Source organism: Amblyomma maculatum, chromosome 1, assembly GCF_055883805.1.
Source record: "Amblyomma maculatum isolate TAMU_Amacu chromosome 1, ASM5588380v1, whole genome shotgun sequence".
NCBI classification, from domain to species: Eukaryota; Metazoa; Arthropoda; class Arachnida; order Ixodida; family Ixodidae; genus Amblyomma; species Amblyomma maculatum.
Genome location: NC_139344.1, coordinates 493,359,138 through 493,380,209, shown reverse-complemented (window position 1 = coordinate 493,380,209; position 21,072 = coordinate 493,359,138). Strand labels below are relative to the sequence as shown.

The 21,072-nt window shown below is 45.3% G+C and overlaps 1 protein-coding gene across 1 annotated transcript; it reads left to right on the top strand.

Annotated features, from left to right (window-relative positions):
- The first annotated feature begins 7,331 nt into the window (after positions 1-7,331).
- Positions 7,332-9,849, top strand: LOC146210262 (uncharacterized). Its single transcript, XM_084608724.1, has one exon. It carries the CDS (start codon positions 7,743-7,745, stop codon positions 9,048-9,050), a length of 1,308 nt encoding a protein of 435 aa, XP_084464850.1. The 5' UTR covers positions 7,332-7,742; the 3' UTR covers positions 9,051-9,849.
- The last annotated feature ends 11,223 nt before the right edge of the window (positions 9,850-21,072 follow it).

Here is a 21,072-nt window from a genome sequence, read left to right as displayed (position 1 = left end):
CCAAGAAATTCCAAGTATTTGGTATGGCGTTTGGAGCGAGAGGTATGCTTTGCTTTGCTACAAGTGAAGCAGGCAAAGCCCTGGGACTCGCCAAATTTGACCTGATCTGGCTTTCCGCCCGTGTCCTTCTGGGAAGCCTCATCTGCCTTCAAAGGTTTACTAAGAAAACGATCTGCAGCGCGCACGACTGCAAGGGCATGGGGGGGGCTCTCTAATTCTTTTTTTTTTCTCCTATTTTCCTTGTTCCGGCTTGCGTTGGGTTCTTTTCCTCTTTATTCCTTAGTGTATTAGTCGGCCGCTACTTTTTCCATCTTTGTGGTTGTAACATTTATTTATATCTTTTCCCTCCAATAGGTAGCTAAACGCACCTCATGGAGCCGAAGCTGCTCACTTGCCAAACGCAGTGGGGCTACGGCCCCGCTGCTCCGGTCTCGGTGATGCGAAGCCCTGTAGCGGCCACAACCCACTTTTGTTAGCTTTGCGCTGGCAGGAGAAACTGTTTTTTTTAGCCAAATGCCTCGTCATCTAATTAGTGACGCGCATGAATGGATTAACGAGATTCCCACTGGAAAAGGAGTACAAGGCAATCATCATCACGTCGGAACACAAAAGGAAGGAAGCAATTCTGGAGGAACTGAAATGACGACTTGACCCAGTGGAGCTCCAGTTGCAAGATACCACCATGAGGACGGGACGAGATGGGGTCGTTGTGGTCTCACAGCATCCCGAATCGCTGGAGGCAATCTCCAAGAAAGTCCAGGAAGAGAGATAGCAGACAGAGTGGACAATTGGTATTATCATCCAACACAAAAGGTTAAATATGTGTATGAAGAATTCAATCCAGAAGAGCATACTGATGGCTCAAAAACAGACAATAACACAGGAGCAGCATACGTTATGTACGATAACAACAATTCCATTTTCTTTGAACAACAATATAAACTTCCCAACTACAGCAGCAATTTTGAAGCAGAAGCAGTGGCCATCAAGGAAGCAATAGCCTACATTTTAACACAGGAAAAGGACACCAAACATTTCGTAATTACAGATAGCCTAAGTACATTAAATGGATTGAAAAACAGTAATAATAATAATTTCTTCATAAATGAGATTATACAAAAGCTTCAACAGACAAAAGAATACGAAATCACACTATGTTTCACAAGAGGGAATCGGGATGTATTGGAAATGAGAAGGCAGATGAAGTTGCTAAATCTGCCGCAAAAAATGGAAGCATATTGCAAATTCAAATAACAAAACACTTCATCAAACTTCAACTGAAAAAAGAAATCACAGCTAAATGGAACGATATATGGAAAAATGAAGGTAAAAACTCCCAACTGTATCATTGGATTAAAAATATAAAACATATTCCAGCACATTTCACTACAGATCACTACATATCCCAAGCACTCACAGGCCACGGCCGCTTTCCATTCTATCTAGACAGATTTAATATCAGAAATAACATTAAATGTAAATGTGGAATAGATGGAGAAGACTTCGACCATTATCTGAAACTATGCGAGATCACAAAGACACAAAGGAAAAAAATTAACACAAATGTTAGGAAAGGATATCTCCAGAAGAAAACCAGAAATAATTAAAAAAAACAGGAACCATCACCATATTAAAAGAAATGATACAAACCATTCTAGGAAATTCTGACTAACTCCAGTGTGGAAATCATGCGGGCCTCTTAGACCAAGCATGGTGGGTACATCTGTGCCAGCCCGTATGGAGCCCACACACATGTGCAGTCCTTGACCAACACACACACACCCACAAAAAAAAAAAAAACAACCATCAGGAGGACCACAGCAAGCCAAAAACCAAATCAGAAGAAAGAAGTACAAGAGGACAGTCCAAGACAGAAGGAAGAACAGTAAAGAAGAATAATAATTTTGTAATAAAAAAAAAGGGAAAACAATAAAATTTGCTGGTGCGCCGCGACCGTTCCCTGGGCCGGGGGATCGCTGATGGTAGCCTACCCACTTTCATATTCTTTCATTATTTTACAAAAATATCCTTTTGGTTCTATAGCATTTTATTTTATTTTCAATTGACTCACTTCTCCCCGCGATACATCTGTGGTACGGGAGAGGCGATCTCTTCACCTCAAACTACATCTGTCTACTATCATCATCGGTGTCTCCTGGCTGTGTGGCTGCTGGCGGCCGAGCTGCGGCGTTTTTTGCAATTTTCAACCTGCAAACGAGTGAGTCCGGCAATTTCCTTCCACATTCCTCTTTCGAAAAGTGTTGGCGACCATCCAAAAGCAAACCGTGTGAAAATCCGCCCAGTAATTCGGAAAATATCACCAAAAACGACCCTGAACAGGTTGTAAACAAACTAACCCTAATCGAACTCAAGCCGCAATGGAGGGAGGAAAGCTTAGGAGAGGCCCTGACGTCATTTTTTTTTGCAGCGTCCGGTCGCGGCGCGGCCGCGACCGGACGCTGCAACGTCTCTCCTCCTCCTTTACCCTTTCTCCGCGACGCTCACGTACCTAGGGCCCTTAGCAACGCTGTTGCTAGTGGCCCGAGTTTTCATAGCAACGCGTCGCCGTTGCTAATGGCCCGACTTGGCTAACCCTAAATTTTGACGTCACTTCCGCCACACTTTCTCCAATGCATTGGGAATGGCAAGGGCCTCTCCTAAGTTGTTTCCTTCCTCCATGCAAGCCGCCGTGGAAAGGTACTCGAAGCTAGAAAAATAAGGGCACCCGCGGTCTAAAATTGGTCAGCGAATCAGAAAGTGATGGGGAGTCTCAAATAACAAAAACACAGACCTTTCGATAGCCTAAAATAGAAGATATAAGCTAAAATACCATCTTGCCATGGGAGTAGGGGGCCCCTTCCTCGGCAGGATAACTGGCGCGACATAAAGTTGAATAACTTCGTGAATAGTGAAGAAACAGAAAAGTATAATAGTATATCATTTTAAAAGGCTGAGAAAGGGCTATCCAAAAGTGAAATCAGATTTTGTCTATCATTACTGGTTTTCGAGATATTAGATATAGAAGAAAAACAATGGAGCACAGGGTTGCCTGAACTAGTGTTATAAGATACCACTAAAAATGCGTCAAAATTAGCGGAAAAATTTTTTTATTCAGACTTGGAATTGGGAAGAAGAAACTATCCAGGAAAAGTTGTTACAGTGTGGCACAACGCAAGTGAAGATTTCACAACATTTGAAGTTAACCCTTCGTCACCCAAGCAGACGCCACAGGGTGTTGGGATGCGCGCACAATAAGGTAATTGCTGCAGTGGGCACTTAAATTAAAAAGGTGAAGGACAAGAAGATAGTTTGGGCTATGCCCGAAGAAGTGAGGAAGATTAATTAACAACATCAGGAGTGTAGGCTCAGCCGGACTGCAAACAACTCGTTTGGGCTTAACTCGAATTTGGCACAGTGTAGAGCAAGAACCCAAGGAGGGCCATCCTATGCGGACATCGTGAAGGAAAATGAAGAAAAGCAACAAAAAGGGAACCAAAAACAAAGCCAGACAAGAACATTAATCATCACTTCAACGACAAAAAGGAAGGAAAGAATTCTCGAAGACATAAAACGCAACATCAACCCTGTGGAGCTGGCCATCAAGGAAACCTCCCTGAGGACAAGCAGGGAAGGAGTACTGGTGGTTTCATCACATCAGGAGTCTCTTGAGACAATCGCCAAGATGGTGAAAGAAAATGAAGCAACGAAAGATCTGCAAGTGAAAGAACCCAAGGGACGACGACTGGAAATCAAGATCGTGGGAATAGAAGGTGACATTGACGATGAAGACCTTGTGGAAACTATCATCACGCAAAACAATATCAAGTGCAAAAAAAAAGATATGCAAGTGAAAGGAATTAGGGATGGACGAAGAGGAAGGACAGCCATAATTGCTGTCAACAAACGTGCATACGAAGCACTAGAAGGTCGCACGCATGTAAACATCGGATGGGAAAGGTGACAGCATATTTGTCACAAAATGTTCAAAATGTCCATGTCTGGAACACGCAGACAGGTTCTGCAAGGCACCAGCTAGGTGCATAAACTGTTCAAAACCAGGACACAGTGAGTCTTTTTGCTTAGCCTGCCGGCAAGCGGGATATGATGCAGAGGATTGCAATCACCCGTTGTTGGCTTATTCATGCCCATGCTACCAGAAGAAGGTAGAAGAAGAAAAAGAAAGGATTTTGGCAAGGCTGAACTAGGAAGACAAACCACTGCAACCACCATGGCAGACAACACTCTGGAACAAGATCTTGAAAATCAAAGAGGGCAATTGCAATTAACGCAAAAAGGAAACAAAGAAACAATAACAATAATACAAATCAATTTGGCACGATGATTTAAAGCGAATCAATCATTGAAAGATTTTAACAATGAACATTCTCACGATATCTCAGTAATTCAGGAACCGTACATTTTGAACGACAAAATAATTCCATTTCCGATAAAACATAAAATAGTAGCAAACAGTAAAAAGCCAAAGGCAACAATTGTACACCATGATAATATACAAGTTTTCCCAATTAAGGTAGAAGAAAAAGTAGTAATAGCTCGAATAATTAAGGGGAGAAAGAAAATTATTGTAGCAAGTGTATACTGTCCCCCAAATGAAGATATCATACCAATTTTACTCAAAATTGAATTAGATATAGCGCCATTCAAAACAGGAGATCTTAGAAATGGGAGAATTCAATGCAAAAAATGTCATATGGGGAAGCAAAGTAAATGATCAGAGAGGAAATGAAACTTGTGAATTTGTAATACGTAATGACCTTATAATTTTAAACGAAAGGCATTCACCACCCACATTTAAAACAAGTAGAGCCAAAGGATGGATAGATTTAACCCTAGTGAATCAACCATTACGCAGTTCAATTAAAAGTTCGGAAGTTCTAAAACATGCCAATGATAGTGACCATAGATACATTCAAATAGTAATAGAAAAAGTAGAACAACCAGTAACATTTCATTTAACTATGAAGGGAGAAGAAAGAGTACTCAAGGAATTAAAGGAAGATAAATGGTTTGAACAACATCATGAACTAAATTCTGTTGAAGATATAGAAAAATGTAGTAAGCGAATTCTACAAAAAGATCAGGTCACATCAAAGGGAATATCAAACTAAATTGCTGTGTTGCCTGTGTGTGTTGCCTTCTAAGTATAATTTTGACATGTGCATGTATGTGTCCCTGGGCACATTTATTGAATTATCATCCCAACGAAAATTAATAAACCAGCTCTGTGAGGATTGGCCACCCTCTGTGCCAGCTGAACCCTTCGAACACAGATGTGTTACCGTGCCCACTGTTTATTTTTTCAACTGGCTTTTTTCCACCAAATTAAAATTCTTGGCCGACTGGGCCCAATTCATTTATTTTGAGTGGCTTAAGCCCGCAGGTGCAGGCATTTTCTCACTCCGCTTTATTTTTGCATTTATTCTCCAACAGTGTCAGGAGTGAGACTTTGGATTGGGGCGGTACTTACACTCACTTCGAGCTCAAGTCCTATCGCTTCGAGCTGCTCGAAGCGATAGCAGGAGAGTTTTACAGACTTTGGCGGAGGATGCACTCGGACGAGTGACGACATGGGCGAAGACGGCAAGAGTCACTATCTGTGCACAGAAGACAGAGTGCGTCCTAATCACACCTCCTAGGGGAGGCATGGGGCGTACTCCACCAACCGTTCAACTGGATGGCGTCTGTCTTAAGTTCAGACCAGCTATCCGGGTGCTCGGCGTCTTCATTGATTGCACCTTGTCGTTCATAGCCCATGGCGAATACCTCAAAGAGCATTCCAAGATGCTTGCAACTCTCTTGCGCATGAGCGGCACTCTGCCACCGGAGCAGCTCAGAGCATTATATAAACAAGTCATTCTGCCCACTCTCACTTATGCGTCCCCTGTGTGGTGGACTGCGTGTCCCCACTTAGGACTTCGTGCTAGGTTAATAACTGTGCAGCGGGCCCCGTTAATGGCGTTGACGGGAGCCTACTCCGTAACGAGCACGAGGGCGCTCCAAATTTTAATGCATGCTCCTCCTCTGCAGTTTGACCTAGACAGGTTAAACGCAAAGTTTAGACTATTCGTATTAAGATCAGATACCCCATTTGGACAAAAAACGTTCCTCGCTTCTGAAATGGCATCGCCTTTTGATGAGGCTCTTCAGCATCCGTCGGAGGTCACTTCTTTTGAGCACGTTCGTTTGGACATGGCTGCGGCGGCACTTCATGTCTTCACGGATGGCATATACCTCCACGGCTGCAGGTGCTGCATTCGTTGCTCTTACACAAACCGGCCGAATATTAGCAGTAGGCCGCTTTCGGGTCGAATTGGCTAATAGCGCGTATTGCGCAAAAAAAAAATGGCGCTCGAGGAGGCATTACGGTATTTAAAATATCAGAGAGGAATATCACCTGTATATATTTGTACAGATTCTCTCTCGGTACTGAATGCCCTTTCGAACTATCTCATATCGGACCCAGAAATCTATACTATCAAAACTCTTTTAAGAACTGTCGCCTCTGACCGTCCCGTAAAGCTATTTCATGTTCCTGCCCACAGGGGCATTTTAGGAAATGAAATAGCAGATACCATTGCTTCTCAGGCGTATAAATACACAAGAATTAGACATTCTTCAACATCCAAAATTTCTGTACACAACGCCTTCAAACATTCCGTCAAAGCGCAATGGCAGACCTGGTGACGGAAGAACAATCAGGGCACTGTAATTTATGATTGAATTTCGAAAGTTTTTAACATTCCAAAAACATTTCCTGGGGGGAAACCACTCGTTACACTTTTGACAGGACACGGCCGCTTTCCGGCTTATTTCAATCGTTTTGGTATAACAACATCGCCTCAATGTCCGTGCGGTCACCCTGATGGTAACGTCCATCATTACACCAATAACTGTCCCATTACATCTGACGTAACATCACGTCTACCTCGCAACCTTGCTGACGACCAAACGACATTACATTGGAGAGATTGGCTAGATAACAAAAAATGCTGTGCCCTTTTGTTAAGAGTGGTTGCACTCATCAGTGAAAATTTGCCAGATTACAGACGGACACACAGGACCTGACTAATCTGCATTTTCCCTTTTCTGGGATGGGCCACTCAGGCCAATTGAGGCGGACAATCATGTCAGCCCTTTCCAGAACGGAAAATGTAGTTTAAATTATAATAAATGCAAACGTCCCTTTCTTATAAACAGTTTAGGATTCATTTATCTTTTCTACTTTCTTCTCTTTTCTTTCCTTTTCGGTACATATCAGATCTTTAATTCTCTGCACATAACTAGAATGTATATAATGTATATAATTTGTATATACACACTAAAACTTCTTGATTGTATATTTGTAACTGCCATTGCATGCACTACTTCTCTTAGTTATTGTCTCATGACACATATCTCTTTGTACAGTTTTCTCTTCTACATCTGTATTAATGACCATTTCATGACAAATAAAGAAACACCTTGTGTCGGTTTTTTTTTATCCGCCGTTCACCGTTCTAAGCCTCGCAGCCGTGAACGAACTCCTACAGCATGCGCAGTGTAAGCAGTGCGGTAGCCCTGTGACGCTTTCGAAGACGGGCCGGGAGTACGGAATAGCTGTCAGGCTTGTTTTAACCTGTGATTATTGCGGTGAACTTGATGCGCAATGGAGCTCGCCGAGAGCAGGTGGGAATGAGGCCTGCAACCCTTTCGAAGTGAATGTGCTCGCTACTCGTGCAGTGATGAGCACAGGGAACGGGCAGACAGTTTTAAATGACATTTTTTCTTCACTGAACGTCTCACGACGTGGTTTGCACCCGAAAACCTTCCAGAAGTACGTGAAGAAAAAACTTAACCCTGCCGCGCATGTGATGAGCGAGTGCGCCGATGCCGTGAAATCGGTGTACAGCGAGTTAAACTTCGAAAACCCCGGCAATATTGCGGTTTCATATGATGGAACGTGGCTGACAAGGGGCCACTCCTCGCACATCTGCGTAGGCACAGTAATTGAGCTGTTTACCGGCTATGTGCTCGATTTTGTGGTGCTTTCAAACTTTTGTTTGGGATGCCAGCTGGGCCCGAAAGAAGATGACCCTCACTATGAGCAGTGGCGAGCTGACCACCAGTGCCAAAAAAATAGTTTGAGCAAGCCTGGGCAAATGGAAGTGGAGGCTGCACGAATACTGTTTGGGCGATCACTGCAACAGCATGGCCTGCGCTATACAACGATGTTGTGCGACGGCGATAGCCGAGCTTTTAACAGCCTGCACGAAGAAAAGGTATATGGTTTTGTGGAAATCGAAAAAGAAGACTGCATTAACCATATTCACAAACGCATGGGCGCTGCTCTGAGAAATCTCCTGCAAAAGCATAAGAGAAATAGCCAGAAAAGTCTCGGTGGAAAGGGCAAGCTCACAGGGGATCTTATTGCAAAATTATCCACCTACTATGGGCGGGCTCTGAAGGCGAACCTGGGCAACATTGATGACATGAAGAATGCTGTTCTTGCAACGTATCATCATGTGACCTCGACAGATGCAAGGTCGAATCATTCGCTCTGTCCAAAAGGGGAAGGCAGCTGGTGCATCCACAACAAGGCTGTGGCGAAGGAGGAGCCAGCACCAAGGCATCGATACAACCTCCCAGACTATGTCGCTGAGGCATTGCTACCTATATACATACGCCTCTCCGACAAGAAACTACTTGAGCGTTGCCAGAGAGGCAAAACGCAAAATGCAAATGAGTGCCTACACTCTGTGATATGGTCACTCGTACCCAAAACCAAGCATGCCTCTCTCTACACCGTTGAGAGTGCAGTAGGGGAAGCTGTCGCCAGATTCAATGCTGGGAAAGAGCATGCCACTGAGGCTATCCTTAAAGAATTGCATGTGAATCGAAGCAGCATATTGGTACAAAGATGTGCCGAGAAGGACCAGCGCCGGCTGGCTGCATCGGACAGGAAGCATGCAGGTGCTGAAAACTTCCGGAGTGCCATGAAAAGGAAGCAAGGGAAAACTGTTGATAGTGATTATGTTCCTGGAGGCTTCTGACACAGTTTGCAATGAAGTACAAGCCTTGATTTGCAGCAAATAAACTCCGGCCTTGTTTTCAAACTTCTTTTCTTGTTTTTTCAAAATGGATTTTTTAACCACTCCACATCTGTTGCCCAAGATATCTCCAGATGTGGTGGTCAGATTGGAACAATTCTTGTTGTATATTGAAGCTTATGAATTGTTCTCTGCAATAAGGTCTAAAAAGCATAACAATTCCTCTTTGAAATTTAATTAAATTAGTAAGTTATTTGTTGAAATTTTCCCAATTTTTGATGGATGTATTTGGCAAGTATATAACTTCTATGCCAGGGAGGCCAAAATTATAAGAATGGTATGGTTGCACACTCTGGCTCTTGCAGAACATACAGATATCAAATTTGAATCATTTTTTGATCAGGAACTTATTAAAAACTTGGGCACAATGATTAGTCATTAATTAACGAATATTTCAAAATTGACACAAGGTAGATAAAAACAGATTGCATATTTGTGTTCAGCATACAAAAATACATCAGGCATACATTTTTCATCTATGTGCGACAAAAACTAACAAAATTAGTTTAAAGAGCAGTGCCTCCCCTTAAGAGTGGTTGCACTCATCAGTGAAAATTTGCCAGATTACAGACGGACACACAGGACCTGACTAATCTGCATTTTCCCTTTTCTGGGATGGGCCACTCAGGCCAATTGAGGCGAACAATCATGTCAGCCCTTTCCAGAACGGAAAATGTAGTTTAAATTACAATAAATGCAAACGTCCCTTTCTTATAAACAGTTTAGGATTCATTTATCTTTTCTACTTTCTTCTCTTTTCTTTCCTTTTCGGTACATATCAGATCTTTAATTCTCTGCACATAACTAGAATGTATATAATGTATATAATTTGCATATACACACTAAAACTTCTTGATTGTATATTTGTAACTGCCATTGCATGCACTACTTCTCTTAGTTATTGTCTCATGACACATATCTCTTTGTACAGTTTTCTCTTCTACATCTGTATTAATGACCATTTCATGACAAATAAAGAAACACCTTGTGTCGGTTTTTTTTTATCCTTTATTCTATTCAATTTTCTTTCATGTATAATACTTATTTTTTCTCTTTCTTTTTCTCAATTTTGTGTACTTCTTTTATTTTTTATTTTATTTATTATTTCTGTATTATTTGTTTTATAATTTTAATTTTTATTTATTTGTTTTTATATTTTCCACTATTTATTATTCATTTATTTTTCTGCTTGTGTCTGTGTGATTTATTCCTATCACATCCTTTAGGATGTGTATATAAAGGCCACCACTTGGGCACTTCCACTGCTTTTCACCTTTATGAACAATAACAGCTCTGCGAGGCTAGCCCACCCTCTGTGCTCGTTGAGCCCTTCGGACAAAGATGCGTTACCGTGCCCACTTTTTATTTTTTCAATTGGCTTTTCCCACCAAATTAAATCTTTGGCCGAATGGGCCGTTTATTTATTTTTGATTGGTTTAAGCCTGATATAGCTCAGCTAGTGCAGGCTATTTCTCATTCTGCTTTATTTTTTAATTTAATTTCCAACATTGTCAGGAGTGAGACTTTGGATTGGGGCGGTACTTACACTCACAGAGGGAATGCAGGTCGTACTCGCCGGTGATTTTATCGCAAAACATGTAGTATGGGGCCCGGAACAAAGCGATGCGCGTGGCGGAGAACTCCAATTCGCAATGGCTTCCGGGCTTATCGTACTGAACGATCCTGCATCCCCTCTTACATACACAACACCATACACAGACAGCTGAATTGACGTTACACTAGCATCACCTTCAATCACATCAATGGAGACAACATGGCACGTCACAGACACACACACATTCTCAGAACACAAATACATTGTTCTTAAAATTGGAAGTGAGCATATCAGTAAACAAAAACGACTAACGAACCTAGGCATCAAAAGAATTCTCACAGCAATACCAAAATTAAACTTTTTCAAAGCAGTGGTTGGTGCACATTTGGGTTCGTCGGAGACACTGGAATTGATAATAATCAAATTTTACGGCATATTCGACCAATTAAGGCGAAAGAACTTCTCCTCCCGGACAATTACTCAAAATTCAAAACCTAAGTCCCCGTGCGATTGGTGGACAGAAGAATTGGCAACAGAGAAATCAAAAATCAGAGCGATGAGAAGGAGATATCAAAGGACGAAGGATTACATCTTACGTCAACAATTCGGTAAAGGATATTACGATTCATTACGAGTTTACCGATATAGCGTTGCACGAGCTCGAAACTCCGAAATGAAAATTATCGTTTAAGATTCTCTAAAGTCCAATATTTTCAGACATGCGTTTAAAGTTGCATTTTCTAAATTACAGGCTCCCGTAGTCCTCCCTCCCATTAGGACGGATCAATGACTATGTCTACACTAGAAACAGCTCAATTACTATTGGACACACAAGTTGCATCGGACGACTATAGCATTGATACGCAATTGTATAAAGAGCAACGAGCTTTTGCAACAGATTCTTTCACCTATGGCGAGGTTGATTTGGCCGTTTCCAAGGTGAAGGAGGGAACAGCATCGGGACTCGACGGAATTACTCCGAGAATTGTCCGGGAGTTGTGGAAGCTAATACCAGACTTCCTCTTATTTATATTTTCTTCCGCCTTGCGCTTGGGATATTTCCCCGTCCATTGGAGGAAAGGTAGAATCATTTTTCTCCCTAAGCCAGGTAGACCACCAGAGGCGACATCTTCGTATCGACCCATTGTTATGAATTCGACACTGGGCAGAGTGTTGGAGCGTCTCTTGTATGGCCGGTTGTACCATTTCATGGCGAGTAAGGGTTTTTTGCATACAAACCAATTCGGATTTACCAAACAGCGTGGAGCAGTTCACGCTCTCCATGCATTAATTACTAAAATTAGAGAATTAAGGGCAGAAGGACTACACACACTACTAATATCTATCAACTTAAGTGGAGCGTTCGACAGCGGTTGAAATCCCCTAGTTCTTGCTTCGCTCGGACAATGGGGATGCCCGAGAAACCTCTGCGCGCTGCTCAGGTCGTTTCTATCAGACCGAGAGGTGGTGTTCCGCTCTCGAGCGGGAGACGCGATTGCGCGGCCCGCCTTAGGCAGCCCGCAGGGTTTTCCGCTGTCGCCTCTCCTCTGGAACGTAGTGGTGCGTGGATTGCTCGAGCAGCCCATGCCAGAGGGCGTGTCGCTGCAGGCCTATGCGGACGACGTTGTCGTCCTTGTGCCTGGCAGTGGCAGGAAGGCTCTGCAGACTTTGGCAGAGGAAGCACTTTACCGAGCAGCGACGTGGGTGAGATCGGCAAGGGTCACCATCAGTGCGGAGAAGACTGTGTGCGTTCGTCTCCCCTCCCAGGGCGGGCATGGGGTGCACACCTCCAACCGTTCGCCTGGATGGTGTGGGTCTTAAATTCAGACCAGCCACCCGGGTGCTCGGAGTCTTCATAGACCGCACCTTGTCCTTCATAGCCCATGGCGACTACCTAAAGCTTTGAACGCGCTGAAGTGCTTGCTGCGCGTCTTGGAGCGCTTGTCCACATGGGTGGCATGCCGGCTTCGGATCAGCTCAGAGCTCTATACCACCAAGTCGTTCTGCCCACTCTTACGTATGCGTCCCCTGTGTGGTGGACTGAGTGTCCCCACTCAGGACTTCGTGTAAGATCGTTATCCATGCAGCGGGCCCCGCTAATGGCGGGCGCCAACTCCATGACGAGCACGAGGGCGCTTCAAATTTTAATGCATGCACCTCCGCTTCAGTTTGACCTCGGCAGGCTGAATGCGGAGTTCAATTTATTCGTTCTGAGATTAGACAGAACATTCGGACTAAATTCTTTTCTTGCTACAGAAATGGTGCAACCTTTTGACGAAACGCTCTAGCATCCGGCGGATGTCTGTTCTTTCGAGCATGTTCGTTTAGACATGCAGGCAGCGGCAATTGTGGCGTCCTTGCCGACGCTGCATGTCTACACGGACACTTCATATACTTCCACAGCTGCAGGTGCCGCATTTGTAGCTTTGAACCAAACCGGCCGAATTTTATCAGTAGGCCGGTTTAGGGTCGAATTGGCAAACAACGCATATTGCGCCGAAAAAGTTGCATTCGAGGAAGCACTACTTTACATTAAACACAACAGAGGACAAACACACATTTAAAATGCACCATCCTGCATTCTTTTCTTTCCTTGGGAGGGCCATTCTGACCAAATGAGGTGGGCATTCACTATGTCAGCCGTCTCAAGTATTGAAATATGCAGCGCATTTTTTTTTTGTTTGTTTCTTTGTACATATCTGTACATTTCATATCTGTACATTGTACATATCTGTACATATCTGTACAAGAATCAATATGTACACTATCTACAGTATGTACACTATTTACACTTTGTACAATTAAAAACGATAAATATAAATTGATAATAATGATTAAAACAGAAGAAAAAAAAATAAAGAATTTACATTATCTGAAAGCGGCATGAGGGCGAGCACTGGCAGTGCCCACCTCATTTGGCTTGATTAGCCCCCAGCCGATGACAGAATAATGTAAAATGATAGTGTAAGTTGTTTATGAAATTTTATCGTGTGTAATTTTGCCTTTTATAATCTGGGAGCAAAGAACTAACAAAATTTACTAGTCGAATTAACCACGCACAGTTGAATTTATTGTCTAGCCAATGTCTCCAAATTGTTGGGTCATGTAGTGGAGGTGGGGGAGGATTTAAATGGCGACGATGGGTAATGGTTAATGGACATGCGGTGATGTAATGAGTGACGTCACCCTGTGATGCTCCACAGGGGCATTGCGGTGATGGTGAAAGGCCGAAACGGTACAAGTAGTGGGGGAATCGGCCGTGACCAGTTCTGAGATGAATAATTGGCTTCACGGGTGGAAATGAGATGGGTATGTTATTGGCATCGGGAACAAAATCAAATATTCCCGTGCCCTTGTTGTTTTCACGCCACCAAACAGCCCATCTCATTGCAACTACCCGACAGAATTCGGCGCGGACCACAGCTTTTGAAGCTAAAGCCAATCTGGTCCGGCTCGACGTATGAGCTCGCGACGCAACTATGTCAACGAGCTCATTACCTAACACTCCTGCATGTGCAGGGACATGAAATAGTCTAGTCGGCCTTCGTATGATTATCTGTTTTAATAACTGCTTATTTGCATGAATTTTACAGTTTGTAGTTTTTGGTGCGGCTAGGGCTGCAAGAGTCGAAAGGGAGTCTGTGTATATGTGCACAGGCGTCGACCCCTGCAAACCCTGTACACAGCGGAGAGATTCTTCAAACGCTATTTGTTCTACGCCGTATGCGCCAGATGCTCCCTCTACTCTGAAGCGACCGACAGATGTTATACGGCCTGCTGGCGACAACAACGTAGGCCGCCCCGGCAGAGACAGATGTGTACGCGCCATCCGTGTAGACATGTGTTTATTTATATATTACAGGTTCCCGCAGCGCCCGAAGGCATTATTGCAGGGGGGGAGATGACAAACAAACTTGCTGGGAATGCCAGTGGTACAATAAAATACATAAAAATGAAGAAAATAACACGACACAAGTGACAATGCTGAATGAGAAACATGCATCTAAAGGGGGCAACTGCGCGACGTACACAGTGATGAAAACACTCAAAAACAAAGTAATGAAGGAAACACACGCAAGAGAACTGGGCGCCACGTCATACATCCGATAAAAAAGCCCGAAATAAATTTTCAGCGCAACACTCAGTGATGCCAGCTGGCAGCCGGTTCCACTCATTGATCGTCAGTGGAAAAAACGAGGTTTTATACACATCTGTCCGGCATTTTATTTCGCGAATCTTCCACTGATGATCAAGTCGTCTAGATAAAAAGTGAGGTTGAAGCAGGTACCGGTCTTTGTCAATGCTGAACTTTCCAAAATAAATGCGATACGTGATCTGCAGTCTGAAATGTTTTCTGCGGTGAGCTAAAGATTCCCAACCAAGATGGTGTTTAATAGACGTGACACTAGATGAAAAATTGTAATTGTTAGACACAAATCTGGCAGCATTATTTTGGACGCGTTCGCGCATGTCAGATAAGTAAATAAACTGGGGATCACATACAGGGCATGCATATTCAAGGATTGGCCTTATGTAAGTGAAATACAGGAGCTGCTTGACATTTGACTGCGCTTTGTTGAAATTACGCTTTAAGAAATTAAACATTCTGCAGGCTTTCGATGTAATGTGCTCAACTTGTCTCGTCCACGTAAGGTTAGATGTGAAATATACGCTGAGGTACTTATATTCAGAAACTTTTTGCAGCTTTGCAGGGGAACATTATTTATTAACAGGTCTGTAGAGGGGAACGCTTACGAGTGAATGAGGCAAGTTTGTATTTTGAAATGTTCAAAGACATTTGCCATTTTGAGCACCAGTACTGGATAAAATTTAGGTCTCGCTGAAGTTTTAATGCATCAAAAGAACTTTCCACAACATGGTAAAGCACACAGTCATCAGCATATAGCTGAACTTGGCAGATGAGGTCAAGATAAATATCATTAAATGAGAAAAAGAAGGGGTCCAAGGACAGACCCCTGGGGCACACCTGAGGAGACGTTTACGGAATTGAAGTGACAACCATTAATTACAACACGCTGCATGCGGTCCTGGAGATATATATGAATGAAGCCAGTCAATGATATTGGGATGCAGACCAAGACAACGTAACTTATGTAATAATAATATTAGTAGTAATAGTAATAGTAATAGTAATAGCATATAGCATAGCATAGTACACAAGACAGGTGACGACGCCATTGCCTCCGCGCCATCCCTGTCCAAACGGACGTACGCGATTGAAAAGACCTCTGACGGGTGCTCGAGCGAGTCATCGAACTGTGTGGCCACCTCCGATGCGCAGTATGACTTAAAACCAAACGTGGTGTCTAAGCGCTGCGTAAAAACCGCAAACTCTGCGTTGAACGTGTCAAGGTCGAACGAGAGTGGAGGCACGTGCAGCAAAATTTGGAGCGCCCTCGTGCTCGTAGTGGAATACGCGCCCGTAAGTGCCAATAACGGAGAGCGCTGAACTGAAATCAGTCGGGCACGTAAACCCGAATGGGGCGAATCTGTCCACCAAACCGGTGATGCATATGCAAGAAATGAAAGAACGACCTGATGGTAAAGCTGTCTCCGCTGCTCCGGTGCTGGTGTGCCGCTAAGCCCTTAGCATGAAAGAGCTGAGGCGCGCGGCAAGGATCTCTGCTTTCTCCTTGAGCATGTCACCATGGGGTATGAACGACAGGGTACGGTCGAAGACCACATTAAGAATCCTGACGGAGGGCTTGAACTGCAAGCGCACTCCGCCAAGTCGTACGGTGGGAAGTGTGCGCCCCATTCCACCCCTTGGGGGAGCAATAAGGACGCACACTGTCTTCTCCCTTGAGATGTTAACCCTCGCGTTCTTTGCCCATGTTGCTACTCTGCCGAGAGCATTCTCCGCCAATTCCGTCAGCGCCTTCCTGCCGGATGCAAGCACAAGGATGACGAGGTCATCCGCATAAGCCTGCACCGACACACCATCTGGCATCGGGAGCTCTAGCAAACCGCGCACAACTATATTCCACAGCAGCGGCGACAGCGGAGATCCCTGTGGGCTGCCTAAGATGGGACGCGCACCACATCTCCCGCCTGGAAGCGGAATACCATCTCTCGGTCAGATAGAAAAGACCGGAGCAGCGCGCACAGGTTCCTCGGACACCCCCAGTTTGTGAGCGAGCTCAGTACCAGAGGATGCCAAACGCTGTCAAAAGCGCCGCGAAAGTCTATGGAAATGAGCAGTGCGTACAGGCCATTATTGCGCATATCTCTTAATTGAGTGACAAACGAATGCAAGGCCTGGACGGCCCCTCGCTGTCTCGTGAAACCGAATTGTTGCGGATGTAATAACTGACTTCGCGATAGAAAATGGTACAGGCGTCCGTACAAGAGTCGCTCGAGCACCTTACCGAGCGTAGAATTCATGACTATTGGCCGATATAATGTTGTCATCTCCGGAGGCCGACCCGGTTTAGGCAAGAAAATGATGCGTCCCTTACGCCAGGTCATCGGAAAATGGCACAGTGTAAAGGACGCATTGAATATAAATATGTAAAAATTCAAATGACGCTCCCAGAGTTCGCGTACCATGCGCGGCGTTATGCCGTCCAATCCGGACGCCAGGGACTGACTTGCCGCAAGTAGACGTATCTCCCTGTGTGCGTCGCTATCGTTTTCGTCAGAATCTGAAGCAACTTGACCACCAAGAAATGACTGTGCTGTTTCCAGCAGAGACGCCATCATTGTGCCGTTCCACAGGAGCAAGTGTAATGGTGCCGGAAGTTTTTTGAAGGCAATTTTGTATGGTCGCCCGAAGACTCCCGATTTGATCGATTGATGTGCCAATTCTCGCAAGTACGAATTGCGGGCTTCCGTACATAACTAATAATGTCACCATAATGTTTTCGTATTTCTAATTCCGTAGATCTTTGATAACGTCTCCTGAGTGCTCTGGAACGCTCGATGGTCAAATCGGGTGTCCACCATTGGTTCGAATTGTTTGAATTAGGTCGAGAATTCGGACGGGTCGTTGTTAAATTTCGTTTCCGAAAATAATCGAATAAACTCTAAAATTTAGTAAGAATTAAATCTAATGCCGCCGGTGAAGCCAAATTTGCGCCTACAACGGCATCCATGAAACCAGATGAAGATAATGAGTTGATCAGACATCTTATAGTAGCGCGAACAAAAACACACAGCACAGGGTACAGGACTAGCGCTCGTCCTGTACCCTGTCTTGTGTGTTTTTGTTCGCGTTACTATAAGATGTCAGAAGTACTGCACCAACTAGGCCGACAACACATCTTACTGAAAAATAATGAGTTGAGACGTGTTTGTGATGAAAGTGATTGTGGCGAGTGTGCGGGTGGCTCGAAAGGAAGTGAAGTGTGGCCGCGTGCGGGGCGTGCCAGTGCGCGAGTTTGTTCCGGCAAGCGAACGGGTCGGACGTTCCTGGGCGTCGCTGGCGGCGGAGTTCATCGTCCTGGGCCTGGCGTACAAGGCCGGCTCGCCAGCACCTGCCGGGCACCTGGTCCGGGGTCTGGTACTGCCCAGCGCTTCGCCATCCGGCGAACAGCTTGCGGAGGCAGCTCGACCGCCCCATCGTGCCTGGCCGCCGCACTTGTGCTGCCGCACTAGTGCCGCACTTTGCAGTACCCGGGCGTGACGCGGTACCCCGCGGTACACCGCAGTACCCCGGACTGTGAAGCAGACGCCGGACACAGATGCCGGAGTGTGGCCTGCCGCGCTACCGAGTCCTCGGGCGACTGGCGTGAACGAAGGCCGCGTCACACCCCGGCCGCTGGTCTTGCCTCAACCGGACTCGCCTGCACCGGCATCTAGTCCACGAGCGGAAAACCAGAAGTAGGACGGTTTTGTGTTGGGACATATCCTATTAGGATAAGCTAGGCTGTATGCATGTCTGTTGCCAGTTACGTTAATTGGTCAAGAAAAGAAAAGCGTCCGTGTGTCTGTGAACCTGCTCTGCTACCTGCCCAGAGCTCCTGAACGGACCTGGGCCCATATATAACATCACAATTTGGCGAGCCTGCCAGGATCCTAGAAATTAGTAGATTCAAGGAACTAATCATTCAGAGAGAGGGCAGAGAGTCGAGGACGGGTTCACACGCATCGCGACGTTCGAGCAAAGATGGACCTAGAGCGTCTAGCCGCGTTGGGCGCTCAGCTGGGTTTCTCAGGCTCCGAGCTGAGAGACTGGATAGATAAGGAACGCGCGGAGCAAAGGGCCGAACGTGCTGCTGAAAGAGAGCAAAGTCGCATAGCCGCGGAGAGAGAGAAAGAAATCTTGGAATTGAAACTCAGACTCCAAGAAGGAGCGAGGAGCAACACGACAGATGATATCGAGCCCATAGTGTCAGCGCCACAAGTACAGCTTTTCAACCCTCAAAAACTGCTACCCCTATTTGACGAGCGACGAGATGACCTGCATGCCTATTTGCAACGGTTTGAGCGTGTGGCAGTGGGACAGGACTGGCCTCAAGATAAATGGGCGATGGCCGTAAGTATGTGCCTAATTGGGGAAGCCTTGACCGTGATCGGCAGGATGTCAGCTGCAGATTCATTAGATTATCAAAAGGTCAAAAAGGCTCTTCTGCAGCGCTTTAAATTCACGGCTTAAGGTTACCACCAGAAATTTCGAAAAGATCGAGCAGAAGATGGCGAGACGGGAAGGCAGTTAGCCGCCAGGCTTTCGGGTTACTTCGACCATTGGATCGAAATGGCGAGTGTTCCCAAGACATTTGAAGACCTGCGCGATCATGTGATCGGTGAACAGTTCCTGCGGTGTTGCCACCCGAGACTCGTTGTGTTTCTGAAAGAACGGGAGTGCAAGACACTCGACATCATGGCAGACGCAACCGATCGATACTTGGAAGCTCAGAACTATTCGAACATCGGTAAAGTCCCTGACGAAGAGAAACCTCATACCAAGAGTTCCGTCAGCCTGCCGAATAAACCCCAGTTGCGGTGTATGTTATGCAATCGTCCAGGACATCGGGCTTCAGATTGCCGCACGTCCACTAGACCGGTGCTCAAGTGCAACTCGTGTGGAAAGGTCGGACACAAGGCCGAAAACTGCAGGAATCGACACCAAGAGGAAGAACAGAGTGCCGCATGCTCTGCAATTCAGGCTCCCAAACGTGCTGATCATCTTGACTGGCATACGGCCCGGAGCCCATCCGACTCTAGCAGTTGGGCGCAGGTCAGTAAAGACGCACCTCAGAATTCAACAGGAAGAATGCCCATTGTAGAAGGGTTTGTGATGGGGAAACAAGTGTGCGTGCTTCGAGACACTGGTAGTAATGTCGTTATTGTCCGCCGGGGTTTGGTCCCAAAGAACTGCTTCACAGGGCAGACCGAGAGGATAGTACTTGTCAATGGTACGGTAACTCAGTTACCGGTGGCAAGAGTACCAGTGGACACGCCATATTTCAAAGGCGAGGTGACCGCGCTTTGCATGAAGCGGCCCTTGTATGATCTCGTGCTTGGGAATATACCAGGTGTCAGGGCCCCAGATGATCCCAATCACGACTGGATGACCTCAAGCAGCCTAGAGCTTCATACCTCGCAAGATTCCCGAGAACAGGAGCGACCTGTGAATTTTAGACGATGTGTTGCAGCCTTGGCCAAGCCAACAGAAAAGAAAACACCGCTGTGCGTGCCACCCATTCTTCTGTGTGACATGACAAAGGACCAGTTAGCAGAAGAGCAGCAGAAAGATGTATCCTTAAAACGGCTCTTCCTTAAGGTAGATAAGGAATTCCGATCAGGTAAAGGTAATTCGTACCATTTTTGTGAAGAAGAGGATATTCTTTATCGATATTACTGTATGACATCGGGAAGGATCTTCAAGCAGGTTGTTGTTCCACAAAAACTCCGGCAATCAGTCTTACAAATAGCACATGAAAGTATTATGGCCGGACATCAAGGGATCAGACGTACTACTGATCGTATACTTCAGGACTTTTATTGGCCTGACATACATGGAGATGTTAAACGATTCGTTAAGTCATGTGATAAGTGTCAGAGAACAACACCGAAAGGCAAAGTTGGCATTGCCCCTTTAGGCAACATGCCACTGATTACCACTCCTTTCGAACGAGTGGCCGTCGATCTCATAGGACCTTTCTCACCTACGTCTGATAAAGGAAACCGATATGTGCTCACCTTGATTGACTTTGCAACACGGTACCCAGACGCCGTCGCCCTTCCAGCTATTGATGCTGTGCATGTTGCTGAAGCACTCGTTGAGATGTTTTCCCGCATTGGCATACCGAAAGAAATGGTGACCGATCAAGGAGCCACGTTCACCTCAGAGCTCATGAGTGAAGTTGGTCGTCTTCTTTCCATCAAGCTTCTGAAGACATCACCTTACCATGCCATGGCAAATGGTCTTGTGGAGAAGTTCAATGG

What these genes read in the sequence shown, in the direction of transcription:
- LOC146210262 (XM_084608724.1), top strand. Translation starts at nt 7,743, where the DNA reads ATGAGCACAGGGAACGGGCAGACAGTTTTAAATGACATTTTTTCTTCA.